General features: G+C 37.1%; 1 protein-coding gene across 2 annotated transcripts in view; it reads left to right on the top strand.

The window, feature by feature from the left end:
* LOC141521015 (tyrosine-protein phosphatase non-receptor type 20-like) overlaps positions 1–22,602 on the top strand; it is a 292,732-nt gene that overhangs the window by 41,933 nt on the left and 228,197 nt on the right. For both annotated transcript variants that reach the window (XM_074233097.1, XM_074233089.1), the window contains exons 7-13: positions 1,151–1,232; positions 2,767–2,911; positions 4,672–4,743; positions 9,402–9,576; positions 16,428–16,578; positions 17,296–17,434; positions 20,455–20,607. In XM_074233097.1, the coding sequence (XP_074089198.1) occupies positions 1,151–1,232; positions 2,767–2,911; positions 4,672–4,743; positions 9,402–9,576; positions 16,428–16,578; positions 17,296–17,434; positions 20,455–20,607 (917 nt within the window). The remainder of the gene's footprint in view (positions 1–1,150; positions 1,233–2,766; positions 2,912–4,671; positions 4,744–9,401; positions 9,577–16,427; positions 16,579–17,295; positions 17,435–20,454; positions 20,608–22,602) is intronic.

Raw genomic sequence — 22,602 nt, 5'->3', positions numbered from 1 at the left:
AGAGATGATCATTCAACTTGGTAGTAGTGGTGGGTTACTATCTAATAAATCAATCTATTCCATTGTTAACAAGTTGTAAGTGACAGAAAGTTCAAATTTTAATTGAATTGAAATTTGCCTCCCTGCAACTTCTATCCATTGCTTTCCTTAGCTAAATCATTTTGAGTAATCAAAGGTTTCAGGAATTTCCTCATTTCTTTCATCTAACAAAAAAGTGATAGGAAATTAGACATTTTATTTATTATTTCCAGATAGTTTGAATTTTTTTCTTGAAGAATTTTTGCCTTCTTTTAAGTTCCCCCCTCCTCTGACTAGCACTTCTAGTCATAGAACTTTTCTGGTCTTGTCTATACTCCAAGAAAGCTCTCTAGAAAAAGAGTAATATTGAGAAGTTCATAGTCACCTCAAAGAAGCCTCTTCAATCCTGGACCATCTCCAGATCAGGAAAGGATTAATAACATTTCAGGGAGGGAGGAAGAAAGGCTATGTTGGAGCTTCCTTAGAGATAAGATTCTTGAAATTTTTTGCGTGTTGTATGTTCTTTTGGCAATCTGCTGAAACCCATGTATCTTTTCCCAAAATACATCCCCTCCCTGATATCACAGTCTTCTTTGGGAATGAAGGACAAGGGGGAGGCTAGGTGGCGCAGTGGATAGAGCACTGTCCCTGGAGTCAGGAGAACCTGAGTTCAAATTGGCCTCAGACACTTAAGTGGGCAAGCCACTTAACCCCATTTGCCTTGCAAAAACATAAAAAAGAAAAAAAAAAAGAAAAAGGAGAAAAGAGAATGAAGGACAAATATCAACCTTAGAATAATATTTTTAAATGTTTGAAATAAAATGTATGAGTACAAGGAAAATCAATTGTATTGACATGTTATTATTAAAATATAAAAAAAAACAAGTTAATATATCCTAGGCTAACCTCTGCTAGTCAGGGGTTCAAAATATTTTGAAGACTTTCTGTGATCCATCAACCTCAGGATCACCCTTCATAAGCTTAGGAGTCTGGTATTCAGTAGGTCAACTTTTTCTTACTCAAAAAAAAATGACAAACATTCTTGCTTTCACGTTTTTTTTATTCCATGCCAAATAAGAAGGTGATGGGAATGACCTCTGTCTCCTAATCTTTACTGTTTTGTTGATTTCAGAGAGAGCTACTGAACAACCAAACTCATGGGGATCCCAGGTGAATGCTTTGGCCCCTAACAATTTCAAATTCTTTCTTAGCAGGTAAGCTGTCAAATGAACAAAACTCCATGCTATTAGATAGTTATGATGATCACAAAGTAGATAAAGCACCAACCCCAAATCCTCTGGCAGATGTATTGTAGAATGAAGATAGAGTTGCTACAGATGGACTGACAGCAGTTTCACTTTGGTGAAACTGAACCATAGAGCCAAAGAGTTGGAAGGGGCCTTGCCATCCAAGTGATCCAACCAATATTTGAAAAAAGAAACTGCATTTCATACAAGTACAAGCCTCTGCTCTAAGATTTCCTATGATGAGCTCCACTTTACAATAGGGTTCATCTTACTTTTGTAGCATTCTGACTATATTTACCAGTATTATGCCTACATTGGTCTATATTTGATTTAAATCTAAAACCGCCATCTAAGACAAAACAGGACACATCTAATGTACAACCTTTCAGGCTCTTGGAAAATAGCTATAATGACCCCTTTGAGTCTTCTCCAGGTTAAATAGCTCTAGTTCCTTATCCTAGATTCTTATAATATATAGATTAGGGATCCTTTACCAACTTGTTTGACTTCTTTTGGATGTTCTCCAGTTTATTAATGTTTTTTATAAACTAAGTTGTCTAGATAGCAATAAAATTTGCTCTAGAACAATCTGGTGATGCAGTGGATAGAGCACTAGTTTGAGGACAGGAGGATGGGAGTTTGAATCCAACCTCAAACAACTGATACTAGCTATATGATCTTGGGCAAATCACTAAACCCTGATTGCCTCACATCCAGGGCCAATTCCAGTCATCCTAATTCATATCTGCCCCCTGGACTCAGATGATTCTAGAGGAGAAAGTGAGGCTGATGAATTAGCACTGCCACCAACCCCACAAATCCAATTCATGTGCTTGTCATGGCATTACCTCCCTGATGTCATGGTCCCTGATGTCATAGTCTTCTTCGAGAGTGAAGGACAAGCATCATATGTATGTGTAGTCTAAGGCATTCAGGATAGTTTCTGAGGTCCTTTGAAAATAAAGTTCAATTGCAATATAATTAGAAAATCTGAGGCAAGATAATTGCTTCAGATATTAATAAGCACTAGAGGGCTTGGGGAGTAGTGGTTTCTTAATGCATGCTTCTAGTGTGTTTCACCCATTTGTTACCATATTTACCTTTGACTCTCTATGGATCAAAGTTTGATGCAATCCTTGCTTATTTGAATTATTCATAAATGAAGAAGCCCTCCCTGTATAGTTTTATCTTCTCATCTTCCCAGCATGATGGTTCATCTTCATAGCCCATGAACTCATCTTTCCCCTAACTCCTTGCATCAAGCACTGACCACAGGGAACTTCTGAAATTGTTTGACATTTCCCTCACATTTGCTCTCCCTTTACCAGGGAACTGAATTTTACTATGCATATAATCAATAACCACATATCCTCCCATAAAGTCAATAACTTGTGGCTTCAGATGCTCTCATGTTTCAAGATTGTTAAGGAAAGACCTCTAATCTCACGAGCTTCCTGACCACAAAATGAATGGTTTTCTAACTCTGATATTTTCTTCCTAGATCATCTAGTATGATTATGGATGAAGTTTCCCAGGGAATTCAGCAAGATAAGGGGCTCAACTTAGGCTCTGCCTTCTCTGTGGCTCCTATGAGACCCTCCTCAGTTGTCTCTTCCCAGAGATGTTTATTACAAAAGAAAAAAGGGGTAATGTTAAAATAATTAATATGTATATCTGAGGTAGAATTGAAAACAAGGTGGAAGTAGTTGTGGGATGAGTATTTCTGTTATGAGAGAACAAAGTTTCTGTAACTGCTAAGAGGTTAGCTGACTTAGCATGGCCAATGGTAATGGAAAATCAGAGATACATTTTCCAAGCTTTTAATGACTTGGGGTAGGTAGGCAATGGTATTAAGGCCCATTTCTTTGAAATGAGCCTTCTTTGCTTCTTTGCCTGAGGCTATCTCATCATTCATGATTTATTTGATTTGGCTTACCTCTATTCATTTAGATCCTTGCTGGCTGTGAAATTAGAATTTATGGCTTTCCATGTTTTTTCTACATAGATTATAGAATCATGGAAAGTTAGATCTAGAAATGACTTTGGGATTAATCTGAATCATCCCCTTTCATTTTATGGTTGAGAAAAATGAGGCCCAAATTGGAGAAGTGACTTGTTGAAAGGTATGCAGCTAATAAGCAGCAATGCCTGAACTAGAACTCTTTCTGCAACACCATGAAAAGTCTGGGGATGAGCAATAGTTATTAATTATCTAGAGGGAGAGGGAGAGGGAGAGGGAGAGGGAGAGGGAGAGGGAGAGGGAGAGGGAGAAGGAGAGGGAGAGGGAGAGGGAGAGGGAGCTTTATTCAAGAGACAAGATATTGTATCTGAAGTTAGGAAGACTTGGGTTTGAATTCAGTCTTAATTCAAATGGGCTGTCAACTTGGATAAGGTATTTTTCCTCTCTGACCCTCAATTCCCTTTTCTGTAAAATTCTTTTGGCTGCCATTTCAGAGGATTTTTGAAGATTAAATGAGAGCATCTAAAGTGTTTTGCAAAGCATAAACCAGAGATATCAAATAGGTAGCCTACTGACTGCATGGGGACCACAATGTTCCTGAGTGTGCACCAAACCAGATTAAAATGTCATTAGAAATTATTTAACAAAATAAGTAAAAATAAAATAAAAATCAAGGTAATTATATATTTCTAAACAAACTCAATATGTGACCTCCAGGGATCTGTAAGGTACAAATTAGTGGCACCTGTTCCTATTTGAGTTTGACACCACTGGTGTTAATCATAGAAGCTAATTCTTATTATTAAGAAGTATAAAAGTTTTATGACTCATTTGCTAACTACATGATGTTGGACCTTTCATCTTTCTAGTGAAACTGGACAACTCCATTCAGCCTAGTGCTAGATAACATAGCAGACATCAACAAATGCCTGTTGATTGACCAATGGGTCAATAAGTATCTATTAATGGACCACCTACTTTCCTCTAAAAATCTTAAATAACTTAATTGAGTCATTTTAATTCTGAATGAGTAATTAAAATGATTGGAATTTATATATTTATATTTACAAAGTACCTTGCCTAATTATCTCATTTGAATCTTGCAATACTTTTATGTGGTAGACAGTATGGATATTATTATCTCCATTTTACAGGCACACAAACTGAGAATCCATGAAGTTAAGTGACTTTCTCATGGTCAAAGAGATACTAAGAATGGAAGGAGACATTATTTCTTCATCACACTTATTTAAATGAGCTTTGACCTTTCTAGAATTTAGTGAAGCTTGGATTTTTACCCTCTTCTATTATTACACACTGAGCCTGCCTTTTCTTGCTCTGTAGGGAAGAAAGGGCTAGCATGTTGATTGGGGGGGGGGGGGGGGCTTGACCAGAAGGACGCAAAGTTACTTCTATTTATTATAACATTGAATTTTTTTCTCCTAGTTCTTAAGACCAGAATTTATCCAGTTGACTGGAGAGGCACCAGTGACATTGCAACTACCTGGATCCATTGTGGTAACTATTGCCTGCCTTCACTTCTGACTTGAGTGGAAGATAAGGGTGGGAGCAATAAATTCATTCATATTGCTATATATGACAGTGAGAACTGTGGCTACTCCTGAGTGTGATATGGAAGACCTCTTTCTTCCCTGGAGTTTCAAAGAACATTCTATATAGCCAGAACCAAAGTTAATAATATTTCACATGGGGTGTATAGGTGGCAAAATGGATAGTATGATAGATTTTGAATCAGGAAGTCTATTTAGTTCCAACCCAGCCTCAGACACCTGCTAGCTATGTTATCCTAGCAAGTCTGTTCGCTTCAGTTTATTTAACTATAAAATGAGGATAATGGTAGTATCTACTTCATAGGTTGTGGTGAAAGTCAAATTGATAATATCTGAAAATGCCTTTCATATCTTATAAGTATTAACTATTGTTATTTTTATTATTATTAAAAATTGAGGAATTTTAATTGTTGCAGAAATAGTCTAATTATAGGAACATTCATGCCCAGAGGTAGTCTAAATCCTAGTAGGATATGTGTGTTTGTGTGTAAGTGTGTGTGTGTATGTTTGTGTGTAAGTGTGTAGGTGTGTATGGTAGTTTGAGGGTGACAGAGGTTGGCAGATGACCACTGTGAGCTATAGAGATGGCAGTCATGGTGGGGGGGAGTATGCTGCCATGGTTGTTGGTGCCCTGGTGAAAGCCCCATTCATCATGTGCTTATTACAACTCTATATAGATCTTGAAGAGGGAGAATTGCATATTATTTTAAGTCTAGTCTTCTGAATCACTAGCTGTCATTGCTTCATGCCTGTCAGCTTGATATAAGCCAGACCTCTGACTGAGTCCAGAGCTTCCAAGTCTCAAACCTAAACTTAAAATAGCACATTTTCAAAACATGATCACAACTGGAGCTGAAGGGCCAATGGGAGGAAAACTGATAAACTGAATGAGGCTTTAGTCTCTTCTGGTGTCCAGAGCCCTTTGGCAGACTTAAGGGCTAGTTCTATTGACCCTGCCTGGAAGGCTCTCAGAGTGGTACCAAATCCCTTCTTTCTGAACAAGAACTCTCTGGTTGAATTTACTACCTTTAACATGACCTTTACATTTTCCATCTGCTCTGTGATGGTGGCAAGCTGGCTATCTGGACCTCACAAGGTTTTACTGTGGTCATACTCCCATTGTCCCAGAGTCAGTGATTTTGATGAGACTTATATTTTTGCTTGTGTAGTTTGGTAGCAGCATTTAGGGTGGTGCAGGCAGACCCCACATCTGCAGGGTCAGTAAATAATCATGGACCATCTAGACAAAGGCTTTCCCAGCCCAAAGCCACTGGAGCTATTGTATCAGTTTTCCATCCTTCTTCCATATGAAGGACAATATAATTAGATGTGTTAATATAGGAGAGGTAGAAAGAATCTCCCACATAGGGTGTTCTGGTAATAGTAATTTGGGGCTCCTGGGGAATACTTTCTTTGGTGAATTTCTCTGTGAAGTGCCCTGGAATTTTTTTCTGTGGATGAGATGCCTCATTTTTGTCCTCAGTATGTTTCCTCTGTAGACAGAGATGTAAACACCATTTGTCCCGCCTTTCTAGAGGCAAGAAGTCCAGGGATATGGGGAAAGCAAGTATAGCCCCATAATGAGATGAATACCTACAGGTTTGGTGGCCTCTCTGAATCTACTTACCAAGACCTTCCTCTGTCCATATTTCTTCATCCTGGTGGAGTATTTTCTGTCCAACCATGACTATTGATTCACAATCCAAATCAGTAATAATAAAATTAATAATATCCATTGAAATGAGCATTTAAATAGTTCACCAACAATAATATTAATAATAACAACAATAATGACTAAAATTTATATAGTAAACCAATAATCATAATAATGATGATAATAACAGTGCCCAGCATTTAGAGACAATTATATTATTAGTAACAACAGTAATTATACCATTTCTATCGCTCCTTATAGTTTGCAATGTGTTGGACAAATAAATCTTCTTTGATCCTCACAAGAACATTGTGAAGTAGTTACTATTTATTATCCACATTTTACAGTTGAGGAAATTGGGACTGGGAAAAGTTGTGATTTGTCCAAGTTCACATAGTTAATAGATATCTGAAGTCATATTTAACTCATGTCTGACCCCAAGTCCACCAGCATTCTTAGAGATCAGACCATGTAGAAGCAGAACCACTTAGTTCTAAGCTTGTGCCTTGAGAATCATATTTTGCCCTTGCCAATTTCTGTAGCCTCCATACTCTCTTTCCACCTTTTGATTTGAAAATTATAATCCAGTCATTACCAATGTCTCTATTAAGGAAGTGACAATTGAATACCCTATTATCTCACTATATTTCTGACTTCCCAGACTAAAACCTTTTCTTGGTCATCATTTTCCATTGTCTTCCTTGATTTTTGCATAATCTTGAGATTAAGGACTGTCTTTTGATTTTGTATGTTCAATTTAATAAATTTAATATGGTGTTAAGTACATAATAAATACTTAGTGGTATGGTGGATAGATCAGGGACTAGGAGTTAGGTGGACTCATCTTTTTGAGTTCAAATCTGGTCTCAACACCATGTAACCATGTGACCCTGGATAAGTCACTTTAACCTTGTTCACCTCATCTGCAAAATGAGCTAGAAGAGGAAACAGCAATCCACACCAGTTAAACAACATTAAAGTAAATGTAGTTTTCATTCTTTAAGAATATACACTCTGAAAGTGTCCATTTCTATTAAGCTACATTGTGCATCTAGAAGGAGATATTTGAAAGCAACTTCCTTTTGTTCCAATGCTTTCCTGGATTTTGCGCCAAGTATTTTTCTGGGCAGCTATCAAGATTCTTCTTTTCACCAGTTCCTTGTGTAATCATATTTTGCAAGTCTTGCTACCTATGTATCCTAGATCTGATGCACATAGTAGTAACTCAGTGATGCTTTTAAGAATGAACATCCATGTAGATATTCTTCTGGTTCTAATCACTTCTTGAAAAATAATGTCCCCAGAAATAAATGGGTGAACTGGACCTCTGCTTATTTAAGTATATTCACCAATTTTTCATTTTTTCAGGCTCCACAGAAAGAACAAGGTGAAAATATCACTATTACCATTTGGAAACTGAGCTTCTGCATCCTATGCTTATTTCCAAATGCTTGATTTCTTTCTTGCAATATTTAATCTTTAAGGATGGAACTAGACAAAATTGGAAAGGCAAAATTTGTCATTTTTTTAAATCCCCCAGCTTCTTCTTTCTGCATATTTTTTGCTCATCTGCACCAATCTCCTTCACTACTTTCCTTCACCTGTTCAGTGCTTAGTGTCTTCTCTCAATCCCTAAATTAAAAGCAATTTCAAGAAAGGATCTGTCATCAGTCATTTATTTGCACTTCTATATGAATTTAAATCCACCCCTTTCAAGGGCATTCACATTCCTGTCATAGAATGTTCATTTATTGAAAGCAGGGATTGGAAAATTTGTGTCCTCAGTGTTTTATTGAGTGGCTGATATAATAAGTACCTTATAAAATACTTGTAGATTGAGTAGTTTCTTCTACCTGTAGAGTGAAGCTGCTGTTCTTAGGGAAGAGAACTTCAGGTATCAACCTGGGAGATGAAAGTTATTTTTTTGAAGTTAGAAGAGGGGCCTTTCTAGTTTCCCAATACATCACCTGATGGCCCCCCTCATAGTGATAACAGACTTTTAACATTATTTTTTTTACTCTGAGCTTAATAAACACCAAAGCACTGCATTCACTATTTATATTCTCTTATTTATGTTTTATAATAACCCTAAAGATTAGTTACATAGTTTCATCATTACCATTTTACTAGTGAGAAAACTAAGGCTCAGTGTGTATGAATTACTTAATCATGGTCACACAGCTAGTGAATGTCACAGGTTGGGACTTGAACCCCTACTTCCTTTATTCCAGGTTCAGTCTCTTTATCCCATACATCATGATGGCATTTATTTCAACTCATCAGGAGCAGAGTGAAAGGTTGACTTTCACTTCTCCACAACCATCTATTTATTGTTTCTGCACTGCCTTATTGGGTACATGTCTTCCTTTGTCTGCACTGCTCTGTTGGTGGCCAATTTATCCAGGAAGATGGTTTGGGCTTTGGTTTAGACCATTTATTCCCAGCATTTTACACTACTCTGTGTTCATAACCTGAGGGAAGCTCAAGAAATCAGAAATAGTTTCATAATAAATCTTTCACCTGCTGATAAATGACATCGAGTTTGGCTGTGCTATGCAATTTCAAGATTCTAATTAATCCCCTTATCTCTTTTCCATGACTATTCATGGATTCCTCATGTTAGGGAGAGCTGAGTTGAGATGGGTAGTATGGAATTCATTATCATTATCTCCAAGTTGTGAACCTCAGTGAGCAGCATTAGATTGATTGACAACACTGAAAAAGCAATGAATAATTAATGATGGTCCCTTGAAAGCCTCAACAGGGAGATGGACAGGGAAGATACACTGAGGATTTTAATGGGGATTTCTGCATGAGGAAGGTTTCCATTGGAGCTGCTTTTATAGCACATCTGTGGAAATGGAGTCCATGCTGCAAATTTGAATATGCTATAGAGAGATATTGCACTGACAGTGATCTGGCATTCATGCATTTTTTTCTTCTCATTCCAGACAAAAAAGGGGAAATCATATTTGTCTCAACGAGAACTCTATGTAGTTCTGCTGAATGGGCAGTGTCTAGAAGTGAAATGTGACATCAAATCCAAGGCACAAGATGTCTTTAATTTGGTTAGGACCTATGCCAACTTAGTGGAGCACATCTACTTTGGCTTAGCTTGCCAGAAAGGTAAGTCTTTTCTATAGTATAAGATAAATTAAACAAAAAAAGATGAAAACTAAAAATAATTTTTTTAAAAAAGAAATTTATAAAAAAAAGAAATTTCAGCTTCCTTCTTAGTGGTAGCCAGCTGGTGATATATTCAGTAACATATATAGGTGACTAGGATCCTGGTTGGCTGGATTTTTTCTTTCTAATTTGATGAGTCACTGGAAAATCACTTAAAAACCTCTGTAGTTCACTTTCCCCATTAAAAAAAATGGGGTCAGTATTTTCAAGTGTTAAGTTCTTTGTGTGAGAGCCATGATGTAAGTGTTATAATGAAGTGTTAATCCTTCCCTGAGTGTGGAAGAGGATAGTTATTTCAGGGCAATGCTCAAGGCTTCCTATATTGTAAGATTTACAAGTTAGAGAAGCTGAACATTCCCATCAAAATATAAATATAAGACTAAAGGAGAGTTGTGGGATCCAGTAGAATGCAAGCTCATTGAAGGTAGGGACTGTTTTCATTTAGTGGCTTCAAAGCCTTAGCCTCCAGGAAAGAGTTTGGTGCATAGATAGTAAATAATTCTGTTGAGTTGACTTGACTCTAAAGATGGTCTAGGCTCTTGGACAGGGATGTGATTAGATTTTATTGAATACTTCTAAAGTATCAAGAGTCTAATTAATCTCCTTAGGACTAATAAATTAAGGGAGTAGGAGGTTCTACAAACTCTTGTCCTTAGTCACTTTACCTCTATCTTAAATCTGAGGAACTTTTATTTACAAGAAATTATTTTTATTTATTTATTTATTTATTTTTTTAGTTTTTGCAAGGCAATGGGGGTTAAGTGGCTTGCCCAAGGCCACACAGCTAGGTCATTATTAGGTGTCTGAGGTCGGATTTGAACTCAGGTACTCCTGACTCCAAGGCCACCTAGCCACCCCCTACAAGAAATTATTTTAATTCTGAACTTAAACACTAGGAGAAAAGAATACTTTCATACTTGAAGCTGAACATAGAAGAAAAGTTTCTTTATGAAGCTATAAATCTCAATTTTATACCACTTGCTTAAAAATGTGACATAAATTCTATACATTTTTTTTCAAAAGGTTCTGGTTGACTGTGGTTCCTTTTGAACTTGCTTCTGTTCTTTTTTGAGCACTAAAAATGTTTCAATGACCCTTTTTTTTGATATCTCTATTGCTAACCACTCTCTCCCCCATCCAATTAACCAAAAGTAAGAATGGGAAAAAACCTTTTTGCTAATGAGAAAATTCTTCAAACAGAATGGATACCTACCATATCCATATTTAAAAAATATATAGCTGCATTTGGAATCTATCCCTCCTCAATCTGGAGGTGGGTAACATACATCATCAATGATCCTCTGGACACAGAGTTCATCAGACACAAACTTATTGAAGTTTTTAAATCTGCTAAAGTTTTTCTTTATATGCTGTATATATAAAGGTGTTCTTGTTCTGCACATTTCACTCTATATCAACTCATATTAATCATAATTTTCTGAAATTTTAGCTTTTCTTACATTACCTTAAATTATAATATTTTTTGCAATATTTCATTCATACTACCATTCATTTAGCCATTTCCTAATGGTCTAAGATAGGGTTGTCCAAAATGTGGCCTGCTGAGATTTTATGTGGCCCCCTGTGGGCTTACTAAATGGTTTCATAAACAAAACTGAACTACTAAAAGCTCTCACTAAAATGGCAAATCAAAACATGTTGTCTATTGTTTCAATTAAAACTTTAAAAAGTAAGGTTGGTTAGCCCTGGTCTAAGAGACAATCTAAGGTACCCCCTTAGATCTAGTTCTTAAATATCTAGAGTATAAAATACTGATTCCCCCTTCAGATTTAGGAAGTTAATTTGCTTGTGACTATTTTCTCCCCAGAATTTTCATTAATCTTAATAGCTTCCTCTCAGCCAACTCCCTTATTTCTCTGTTGAGTTTGACATTAAACTAATTTCTCCATAAATTGGTGTTTGTGTGTGTGTGTGTATGTGTATGATAGTCTTCTGTCCATTTAGATCAGAATGAAGTTCATCTGATACTCTCCCTACACTTTCTTCCATGTTTACATATTTTTCTAATGTGTTCAGTTGTGAGAAGCAACAAGTTCTATTTCCTTTTTCTTTTTTTACACAGTGCTACTCTCTTTTTCCTCTTTTGAAATCCTTAAAAATAATCAATTCTGTACCCTCTTACTTAGGACCTCTATTTTTACTTAGGACCCACAATACCCTTTCATAATTAGGTACTGATATACACTTTTTCTTCTCTCCCAAGCTAGAATGACAACACGCATCATCATACAGCTATTTTTAATTGTTCAAATATATTTCTTCTTTCTTAGTTTCTCTTGAATTTTCAAAGTTCCTATTTGACTTTGGACTTTTAATCAGAAAATTTCTATGTCCTCTATTCCATTAAAGATCCAATTTTTCCCTCATAGGATTGTACTTAGTTTTTTTTAGAATACTATATTTCCCCATGTATAAGATGCACTTTAATTTTGGGGCCCAAAATTTGAAAATTGTATTACATAAAGTTATTAAACTCAAGTTTTATTTCTCATAAAATTCATACAGCTCCTCATCACTGTTCAAAACTCCCATCCATGAGCTCGTCCTTATCTGTGTTTGATAATGAATCCTTGTCTTGGGAGAGACTCTGACTGCTCTCCTGCCTGGGCTCTGGTCTGTGGTTGACCACAAGCACTCTCTGGGCAAGTCTGGTGCATGAATACATTCTTAGTCCATTCCATTTCATGAACCTGAAGCACCAATTGTATCCTCCTTTGAAATCAGTCATTTCTTTATCATCACAATTCTTCTTGCCTCCTGCTGAACCATCTTTGTGGACACAGGAATTCTACTTGCCCTTTGCTCTTCAGTCCATCTCTTCAATTCCCTCTCTAACTCAAGCCATTTGACTGATTTGCCTCTCTTGGCTTCCTTCTGCTGTGGCATTTTTAGTCAGGTTTCTTCTTCCTGGAGCCAGTCTTGGATTGGAGGAGGACCAAGCTGATATTCAGTAGAATGATATCCATTCACTTTTGCAAACTGGATCACTTTAAACTTAAAGCCTGTCCAAAAATCTTTTCCCAGTCATGTCTGGGGCAGAACGTGGCAAAATGTCACCTAATATGCCTGTAACAAATGGGAAAGAATGAGCACAAAGACAAGAGTGAAAAAGTGGGAAATGCAAGTAAAAAAATCTACAACCACCATATGATACTTCCAGTTTTTAGACCCTCAGTTTTTCAAAAAAGGGTTTTTTTATGCATGGGGAAATACAGTATTCTAAAATGCTATAGTTTTGGTGCTTTTGGTCTTATAGTTTTTATCTGTTGGAATATAGTATCCCAAGATCTCATTTTTTTTAATAGTACCTGGTATATCTTGCATAATTTTTTTAAAGGTTTTTTGCAAGGCAAGTGGGGTTAAGTGGCTTGCCCAGGGCCACACAGGTAATTATTAAGTGCCTGAGGTCAAATTTGAACTCAGGTACTCCTGACTCCAGGGTCAGTGCTCTATGCACTGTACCACCTAGCCACCCCTATCTTGCATAATTTTAACTGTAGTTCCTTGACTAGGTCCTTGAATTCTTCGGATATACTTAATATTTTTTCTTTGATATAGGAGCTCTGAATTTTGGCTCTGACAGTCTAGGACTTTACTTTTTGGAGTTCATTTTAGGAGGTGGCCACAGTATTCTTTTTATTTCTATTTTTCTCTCTGGTTCTAATAGATATGAAGAATTTTCACTTAAGATTTCTTGAAATATAGTGTTCAAGGTTTTTTTAAAAAACATGATTTTCAGGAATCCTGATGATTCTTGAGTAGTCTCTCCTTACCCAATTTTTCTTTTCAGTTTATTTTGTCAAAAATATTACAATAATTTTTTTATTTTTAATTTTTGATTATTTTTTCTGCTATTTTTTGGTTGTTTCATGGAACCATTGATTTTGGTTTCAACTATTCTAGTTTTCAGGGATTTTATTTCTTAGGTACTTTTATTTCTTAGGTACCTCTTAAGTTACTTATTCTTTTTCCAAATTTTTCCTTTTATTTCATTCCCCTTCCCTTTTTGAATTTTCTGGGTATGTAAAATCATTTTCTCCTTTGAATTTCTTCTTTCCATTGTTATAGGGTTAGATTTTTAATAATTTTTTTTACACCAGGTGGCATTTCTTTTAATTTACTCATCTCTAGGGGGGTGGCTAGGTGGTACAGTGGATAGAACACCAACCCTGGAGTCAGGAGTACTTGAGTTCAACTCTGAACTCAGACGTTTAATAATTACCTAGCTGTGTGACCTTGGGCAAGTCACTTAACCCCATTGCCTTGCCAAAAAAAAAAGTTACTCGTTTCTACAGCTCTAGTCTCTGAAATGTGGCTTTGTGCTAGAGCCAAACTCTGATCTTGCTATATTCTTGGGTAAAATGGTCAACTCTGTTTTGGTCATTCCCTGACTTCTCATGGTTACTTCACCTCCCAGGGTTTGCTTCATGGATCTTTGAGGTTCAGAGACCAAAATCATCAGGGTCCTCTCTGGTGTCTTAGGGTAGAGTAAGGGAGCTTGACTGTCTAGGTTTCAGGACTGGTTCCATATCCTGCTGGTCCCTGTCTGCTACCACTCTCTGGAGTTTACAAGATTTTTGCCTTGTGACTTTCTGATCACATTAACACTTTCTGATTAGGACTCTCAGGCCACCCCTTTACTCTTTTTTTTTTTTTAGGTTTTTGCAAGGCAATGGGGTTAAGTGGCTTGCCCAAGGCCACACAGCTAGGTCATTATTAAGTGTCTGAGGTCGGATTTGAACTCAGGTCCTCCTGACTCCAGGGCCCAGGGCTGGTGCTCTATCCACTGGGCCACCTAGCTGCCCTGACCCCTTTACTCTTGATATTTAATCCCAGAACCTTGAAGGCTACATGTGGCCTTGGTTATTTCTGTTCACAATGAGAGGTTAACTTGTCCTGGAGCTAGATTTTCCGGGGTAGGGAAGCAGCTGACCTTTTCTGCCGTCTGGGTTGGAATAGTTCCTAATTGGATTTCTTGATCTTATTCAATCTGTTGTGACCTTCAGGGTTTTGTTAGAGTGCCCAGGAAGGAGCTGGGCAGCCTGTTTCACATTCAGGCAGTCATCTTGGCAGGAACTCTACCAGCTTACTAAGACTACTCTGTTTTCCTTCCAGCATTCACCAATGGATCTGAAGAACAGCTAGGAATTTGAGATCACTTTCTAATTCCTTCCTTAATTATTTTCCTTTCATAGTATTATAGAATCTTAGCATGCAAGGGACCTTAAAGGTCATCTGGCCCATTCTCATATCTGACATATTCTCTATTCTCTGTTTAAATGTCTTCAGTACTCACTATCTCCTACTCTAGCCGCTCCTAGTTTTTAATTTCCCAAATTATTAGGGAATTCTTTCTCTTTATTAAGCACTGCTACCAGAATCAGCACTGATTCTCTTTTGTCTACTCTGCCTAACATAAAAGTCCTGTCTTTCTATACTTATACTAAGCCTAAAACTGTTTTAGAAAACTAGGTAGAAATACAGGATTTATTTTTTTTGGCAAGGCAATGAGGTTAAGTGGCTTGCCCAAATTCACACAGCTAGGTAATTATCAAGTGTCTGAGGCTGATTTGAACTCAGGTCCTCCTGACTCCAGGCCAGTGCTCTATCCACTGTACCACCGAGCTGCCCCTAAATACAGGTTTTAAAAAACAATTACAGGGGCCGCTAGGTGGCGCAGTGGATAAAGCCCTGGCCCTGGAGTCAGGAGGACCTGGGTTCAAATTTGACCTCAGACACTTAATGATTCCCTAGCTGTGTGGCCTTGGGCAAGCCACTTAACCCCATTTGCCTTGCAAAAACCTAAAAAAATAAAAAAAATTATATTACTCTTCCTTGTCCTAGTTTTTTTATCCACATATCTCTTTACAAATATTTTCTCAAGTAAGTTAATATTTCTAAAGTGCTTAGCATAGTGCCTAGCATTTTCCAATTGTGTCCAACTCTAGGATCCTTTTTGGTTTTTTCTTGGCATAGATCCTGGAGTAGTTTGCAATTTCATTCTCCAGCTCATTTTATAGATAAGGCAACCAAGACAAATAGGGTTAAGTAACTTACCTAGGGTCATATAGCTGTTAAGTATCTGAAGTCAGATTTGAACTCAAGAAGATGAGTCTTCCTGATTCCAAACTCGGTGCTCTATTCACTGTGTCAGCTAGTTGCCCATATGTCTGGCAAATGGTAAGTGCTTAACAAATCTTTCCTTCCCTCCCTCCCTCCTTCCTTCCTTCCTTCCTTCCTTCCTTCCTTCCTTCCTTCCTTCCTTCCTTCCTTCCTTCCTTCCTTCCTTCCTTCTTTCATTCCTTCCTTCCTTCCCTTCCTGAATTCCTTTCTATCTTTCTTTTCCATAGAAATAAGGATCTCAATATACATGTTAAATCTTAATATAGAACCTGGATATGGGGACTGACTTCTTAGAGATTCATATATGTAATTTGAGCCCTTCTAGTAGGCATGAGTTTGGTTGGATATATTCATTCTGACAATCACTTCTGTTCATACAATCATAATCATTAACATTCATATAGCAGTTAAAAATTTACAAATCCCTTTACATCTATTCTATCTTTTGATCTTCACAACAACCCTATATAGTAGGTGATATTATTTTACAGATGATGATTTGAGACTGAGAGAAGTTAAACAATTTGCCCAGGGTCACATAGTTAGTAAATGTTGAAGCAGGATTTGAGGCATTCTTGCTTCAGAATTCAAAACTTCATTTGCCACGCCATTTAGCTGCCTCCAATCACTAAGTTTTTCCATTTCAGGAAAAGAGTTCTTTTTCTTGGATGAGGAAACCAAGTTGTATGAAGTGGCACCAGAAGATTGGAATGACAGATCCAAGAAGAAAACCTCCATTGTTAACTTTACACTCTTTCTGAGAATAAAATTCTTTGTCAACCACTTTCACCTTATCCAGTGAGTCCATGATCTTTTTACTCATTCCTTTGAAGTGGATGATTGCTTTAAGCTATCATGAGCCCAAAACTCATGTGTCATCAATCTTACACACGATTAAATATGATACAAATAAATTTGACGTGGGGCTCCCCTTTAGTCACTGGGGAAGTCAGGAAATGCTTCCCAGAGGGAATGGTATCTGAATAGAGACCTGAAGGAAGAGGAGGAATCTAAAAGATCAATGGAAGGGGTAATGGTACATTCCAGAGGTGGAAAAGATTTCTTCAGATCTGGAAAGAAAATTCAGATAGAGGAGATCAAAGCATTATAAAAGTAAATGTTAAATTGAATTAGATTTGTAGACTTTGATTATGCATTCTTGCATAGGCTTTCACCTTTTATAAGTGGAAGAGATAGGTTCTTTTAACTTTGTCCTTCTATGCTAGCCATGGTGTGGTAGATAGAGAGTTGATCTTAGAAAGATCTGAGTTCCAGTCTTGTTTTTGACATATATTGGCTATGTAGTCCTGGGTGAATCATTTTTTTTTGTATTCTAAACAACTCTCTTTAAGACTATAAGTTACAAAGAAGGGGACAGCTTGTATTGGTAGGGGGAGTTTTCCTAAATGACTAAAATCATACCTTTATAGACCAGCTTTTGCATTTTCTTTCTTCGACCTCTTGCTGTATCTGATAATTTTATTTGCTCTTTTCTTTGTTTTTTTTTTTTTCTAGGCACAGTCTTACAAGACATCAATTTTATCTCCAGCTCCGGAAAGACATTCTGGAGGAACGTATATATTGCAATGATGAGATGTTATTACAGCTTGGTGCATTAGCCTTACAAGTGGAGTTTGGGAACTATAGTCCAGAGGCATGACTGATAATTCTATATTTATTCATGCATTCATTCTGCAAGATTTTCTGAGTGCTTTCTGACTTTGCATCACTGACCTGGATGCTCTAGGTGGTGGTGGAGTGGGTTACTAAAAATAGAAAAACCTGACTCTGAAGTCCTGTATCTATGACAAAGCAGTCTATAATAAAGATTCCACCTGAAATTCTATTTGAGATCATAGATTTAGACTTGAAGAGTTTAAAAATGATCTTGTCCAAGTGTCATTAACCTTGGGGGTCTGTGACATTATTTATTAATTTCCTTTATAATCCTATGCATTCTATCTGTTGATTTAAAAATAATATTTTTAAAGAGGACCTATAGGTCTTACTATATCGCCAAAGGGGTCCACAACACAGAAGACTAAGAACCCCTAATTTAAGACCCACTGTGTCATTTTAAAAACAAAGTAATTGAGCCTCAGAGAGAGAGAGAGAGAGAGAGAGAGAGAGAGAGAGAGAGAGAGAGAGTTACTTGTTGTCTGAGGTCACAGGTCACATAGCTGTGGAACATGGATTTGAACCCAGTTTATCTTTTTCTAAATCCAGAGTTCATTCCATTATATTACACAGTTTGTACTTTGATGGATCTGTGACCTTATCCAGCTGGGTCCACCCTGAACCAAAGTCCATTGCAGCCCATCCAAGTATTATTTAGTTTTTCAGTCATTTCCATCATGAGATAGGAAGAACACAGATGGCATTATTGTATACTAAATTCTAATTTAATTCCTATCTAGCCTTTCCCAAATGACAGTTGCAATTAGGTCAATCCTACCTGTGTCTGCATGACTGGAGGACAATTCAACTTTAGAGCTCTTGATCTCTTTGTTTATGATAACCCTGAGGCTAGGGAGATAGGCCATGGAAAAGCAAAGAACAGGAACTCTTGACCATTTCACATTTAACTGTGGCCATTGAGATGCAGGCTAGTGAGAAAATGTGAGCTCTTGCTGAGGCCTGGGGTTCCAGAGTTTTGAAGAGGCAAAAAGGTTTAATGCAAAGAGCATAGGACTTGCAGTGGGGAGAGTTGCAGTTGAATTATAGTTTTGATGCCTAACAGGTGAAAGGTGGAAAGTAACAGGCTCTCAAACCCTTTCCCTTTCTGTTTCCATTTCGTGACTTCCCACAAATCCCAGCTAAAGAATCACTTTCAACAATCAATAAGTAAACATTTATTAGGTGCCTACTCTGTACCCAGGCATTATGTGAAGAAGTCTTTCCAATTGTTTTTAACAGCAATATCTTCCCTTTTCCAATTTGGTCCATGCCTGATCATCTCTCTCTCTCTCTCTCTCTCTCTCTCTGTTTGCTCTTTCCTCTTCCCATCCATCCATGCATGCATCCATTCTTCCTTCCATCTATCTATCTATCTATCTATCTATCTATCTATCTATCTAGTTTATATGTGTTTGTTTGTGTATGGTCTTCTCTATTAATCTGTGAGTTCACTGAGAGCAAGAACTGTTAGTTTGCTTTTCTTTCAATCTCTAGTCATTAGCATAGATCCTGGCATATCCACTGCATTTTATAAATTTATTGACTCTAAATTGCCTAAGAATTGCTGATTTCATTTGGTGAAGGGTATTTCTGAATTTAACATTCTATAACCTATTCAGTCCATAGAAACCCATAACAAAATATCACCTACCTCACAGGACTGCTAAAGAAGAAAAAATGTTTTGTAAGCCCTCATATGCAATAGAAACGTGAGCAATTACTATTACTAGTATTTTCCTTTTCAAGGGTGGCGCCATTCCAGTGTTTGCTGCTTAGCTGTAGCCACTCTTCTGATCACAGCACAGATGGGCTGGCTACAGGCCCATCACATCAGTGCCTTTATGGAAACCATTAGAATAAGAATGAGCTATTAGAAAGGAAGTTGGACCCTTTGTGGGCTTGCAACCTTCCTAAATATCAGTCTGGGATTCATTTGCCTGCTTCAAATATTCTCCCTAGGAACTCAGTTGTTCATATTCATATTCATTCATTCAACAAGCATTTATTTGTTATTCAATAGTTTCCCCCCCATTATTGTCTGTATCTTCATGATTTCAATTGGGATTTTCTTGGCAAACATACTGGTTTGCCATTTTCTTCTCCAGCTTATTTTACAGATGAGGAAACTGAGGTAAATAGTGTTACATCACTTGCCTGGGACCTTTAAGCAAATAAGTGACTGAGGCTAGCTTTGAACCCAGGAAGATGACTTCAGACCTAGTGCTCTATCCACTGGGCCACCTATCTTCCCCTACTTTGTATAAGACCAGAGGTAGCATGGCTTTTTAGATAGTGTTGAGTCAGAAAAATCTCAGGTATAAGTACAACCTCTGGTATGGCCTGTATTTGTAATTCTGTACAAACCACTTATGACCTTAACATCCCTAAAAGTCTAAGTGGCAGAACTTTTGTGCATTTGCACAAATTAATAGAGAGGTTTTTCTCTCCTCTAGAAACTTGTTCTCTCTATGAAATCATAGGTTCAGAACATCCCTCTTCCCTGTCCCTCTTAGCAAACACTGTGCTATTTGATTCTTATAACAATCCTACCAAATATATGGTGTTATTATCCCCATTTAAGAGTTAAAGAAAATGAAATAAACAGAGGTTTCTTCAACTTGTCTGAATTAATACTGTTAATAAGAATTTGAAGCTAAAATTTGAACTCAGTTCTGCCTGACTCCAAGATCAGCACCCTTAGCCATTTTTCTACCTAGCTGACCCATGTAGGGAGAAGATTTATTGGTATGTATATCTTTGCTAGTCCTCCCTCATTTGCCCACTAATCATCTTACTTGACTTGGCATGAACCTTAACATCTGTCTGTGTAGACACTTTTATACATCCCTCAGAAAACTGGCTTGGGGCTAGGTTGAGGATGTCCTGTTGAATGAAATAGGGGATTTTTTCCAACCACTGTTTTATTTTCACTCCGTTCAGAGTTCTCTGACACATTTTTGATCATTAGCCTTTCCCTTTGTATTTTATTGCCCGTAGGCAGAGGGGAAACATTATTTTTTGGTTGAAGACTATATTCCAGCAAGCTTGATTGAGAGAATGACAGCACCCTGTGTTCAACTGGAGATCTCAAAAATGCATCGTTGCCATGGTCCCCTGTCTAGAGGAGAAGTTGAACTGGAATTCTTAAAGGTAAGAACTTTTGTTCCCTAGAGAATAAAGTTCCATTTATCTAAGGTAGTGTCTTTCTTTCTGAAAATTCACATATTTCACATCTGCAATCCTACCTATAAGAGCTATGAGATCCCTTCCTTGAACTAGGTTTATTCCTCTTTTTGTCAGATTAAAGAAAGGAGGCATGGGTTGCAGGTTTTTTTTTGAGGGGGGCAGTGGAGATAAGAGATTTTCTTTTCTCTGGAGGTTTTTCAACGTAAGGACTAGGTAGGTTGGAGAAGATATTTTTGTTTAGAAATGGATTGTACAAAATGGCTTCCAAATTCTCTTCCATTCCATATTTTGTAAATGACTGATTTTGTCTTATGAATCTAAAGCAGTCAAGGAAGAAAAAGTCACTTGACTCCCCCCACCTGACCCCCCCCCCCCAGCCTTAGTCCTTCTTTCTATCCATTTATGCTCTGCTTCCTTTTCTCAACATTTTTAGCATAGGAAAGGAAAATGAAGTCAATGAATATTTTATGTTGTTTTCATATCTTGATTTTACTCTCTGTTGAAACCTTAGTAAGCAAAAAAGGCCACATATGATTTATTTGTCCATGTGAATAGATTGTACCCGAGGTTGGAGGGGGTGGATTTTTAAGACCATGTTTTCTTGTTTCAGTTTAAAATCTTTTATTTAGACACATTCTTGGGAAAATTGAACTTACTGGGATAATTTTCATATCTGATCTTTATTTTTAGCTAGCTAGCTAGCCACTTAATGCTCATGTGTGGTAAGCTCAATATGACTTTAAAATGAAATAATTTCCTTTAAAAAGTATGAGTAGAAATCCAGTCCATTTCAGATTCAGCTTTTATGCATAGCCAGTGTCAGGAATAGTTGGCACCCTCTCCACATGCTGAGATTTAAGTTGTTTTAACAATCTGGCTCATGGTTTATTGGGAATGGAAGCACAGTGATAATCAAGGCAGATAAGGAAAAAGCCCCAATTACTGATGCACACGTCTTTTGAATCTACATGGGTCTCTAGGTATCGTGCCATCATATTGAATGGTTTAAACATTTTGTGCAAAAAAGAAATGTTGGTCAAGGGAACCTTAATCATAAACTAAATTATAAAAATGATTTTGTTTCCTTTTTTTAAATCCTTTCATCAAATACACTGATTAGAATTGAGAGGCTCATGACAGAAATTGTGTATAGCTAGCTCACTGATGGAGTTAGTAAGACCTGGGTCCAAATATTCCTCAAGTAGTTATGGAATAGAAGCTTCTTGAGGGCAGAGACTTTTCCATTTTTGTCTCTGAATCTCTACTACTTAAATAAAGCTTTTAATATTGTTTATTAATTGCCTTCAGCAAAATCACAACCTTTTGTATCCCCAGTATTTTCAGCTGTAAAATGGGATTATTAATATCTACCTCACAAGATTGCTATGAAGTTCAAATGATAAAGTGTTCTTTCTAAACAAATTGTAAAACTTTTTATAAATATGAGCTAATATTTAATTTTCATGCAACTTTGTATTAGTTCCAGGTTAGTTCCTTTAATATTTTGGCTATTGAAAGACTAAGGTACTTTTAATTTTCTTGTCTTCATTTTGTCAAAACTTTTCACCATTTCTCCAGCCAATCCTCTTCTACTCTGGGGCAACTGGACACATTTTAGGGATCTGCTAATCGGATACCCAAGATCACAGAATGATAGACCCAGAAGGAATCATAGAGCTCATTTAAAGTTGAGTTGTTTCATCATACAGCTAAGAAAACTGAGATGGAAAGTGGTTAAGTTAGTTCATTTGTGGCAGAGTTGGAACTAAAGTTCAAGTCTCCTTGTTTATGAAAATAAGCTGGAGAATGATACTGTGAGGGCTATGCAGGGAAAGACAGGAGGTCTGAATGAAATCCTTTCCTTCACAAAATGGCTCATTTCTTTCAGTTAAGATTCAGAGATCATTGTGAATCCAGTGTTGTCTCCTATGACAATCCCGCTTTCTGGGCTGTCCAATA

Source organism: Macrotis lagotis, chromosome 4, assembly GCF_037893015.1.
Source record: "Macrotis lagotis isolate mMagLag1 chromosome 4, bilby.v1.9.chrom.fasta, whole genome shotgun sequence".
NCBI classification, from domain to species: Eukaryota; Metazoa; Chordata; class Mammalia; order Peramelemorphia; family Peramelidae; genus Macrotis; species Macrotis lagotis.
Note: the sequence above shows the minus strand (reverse complement) of the source record. Positions and strands in the feature narration are given on the sequence as shown.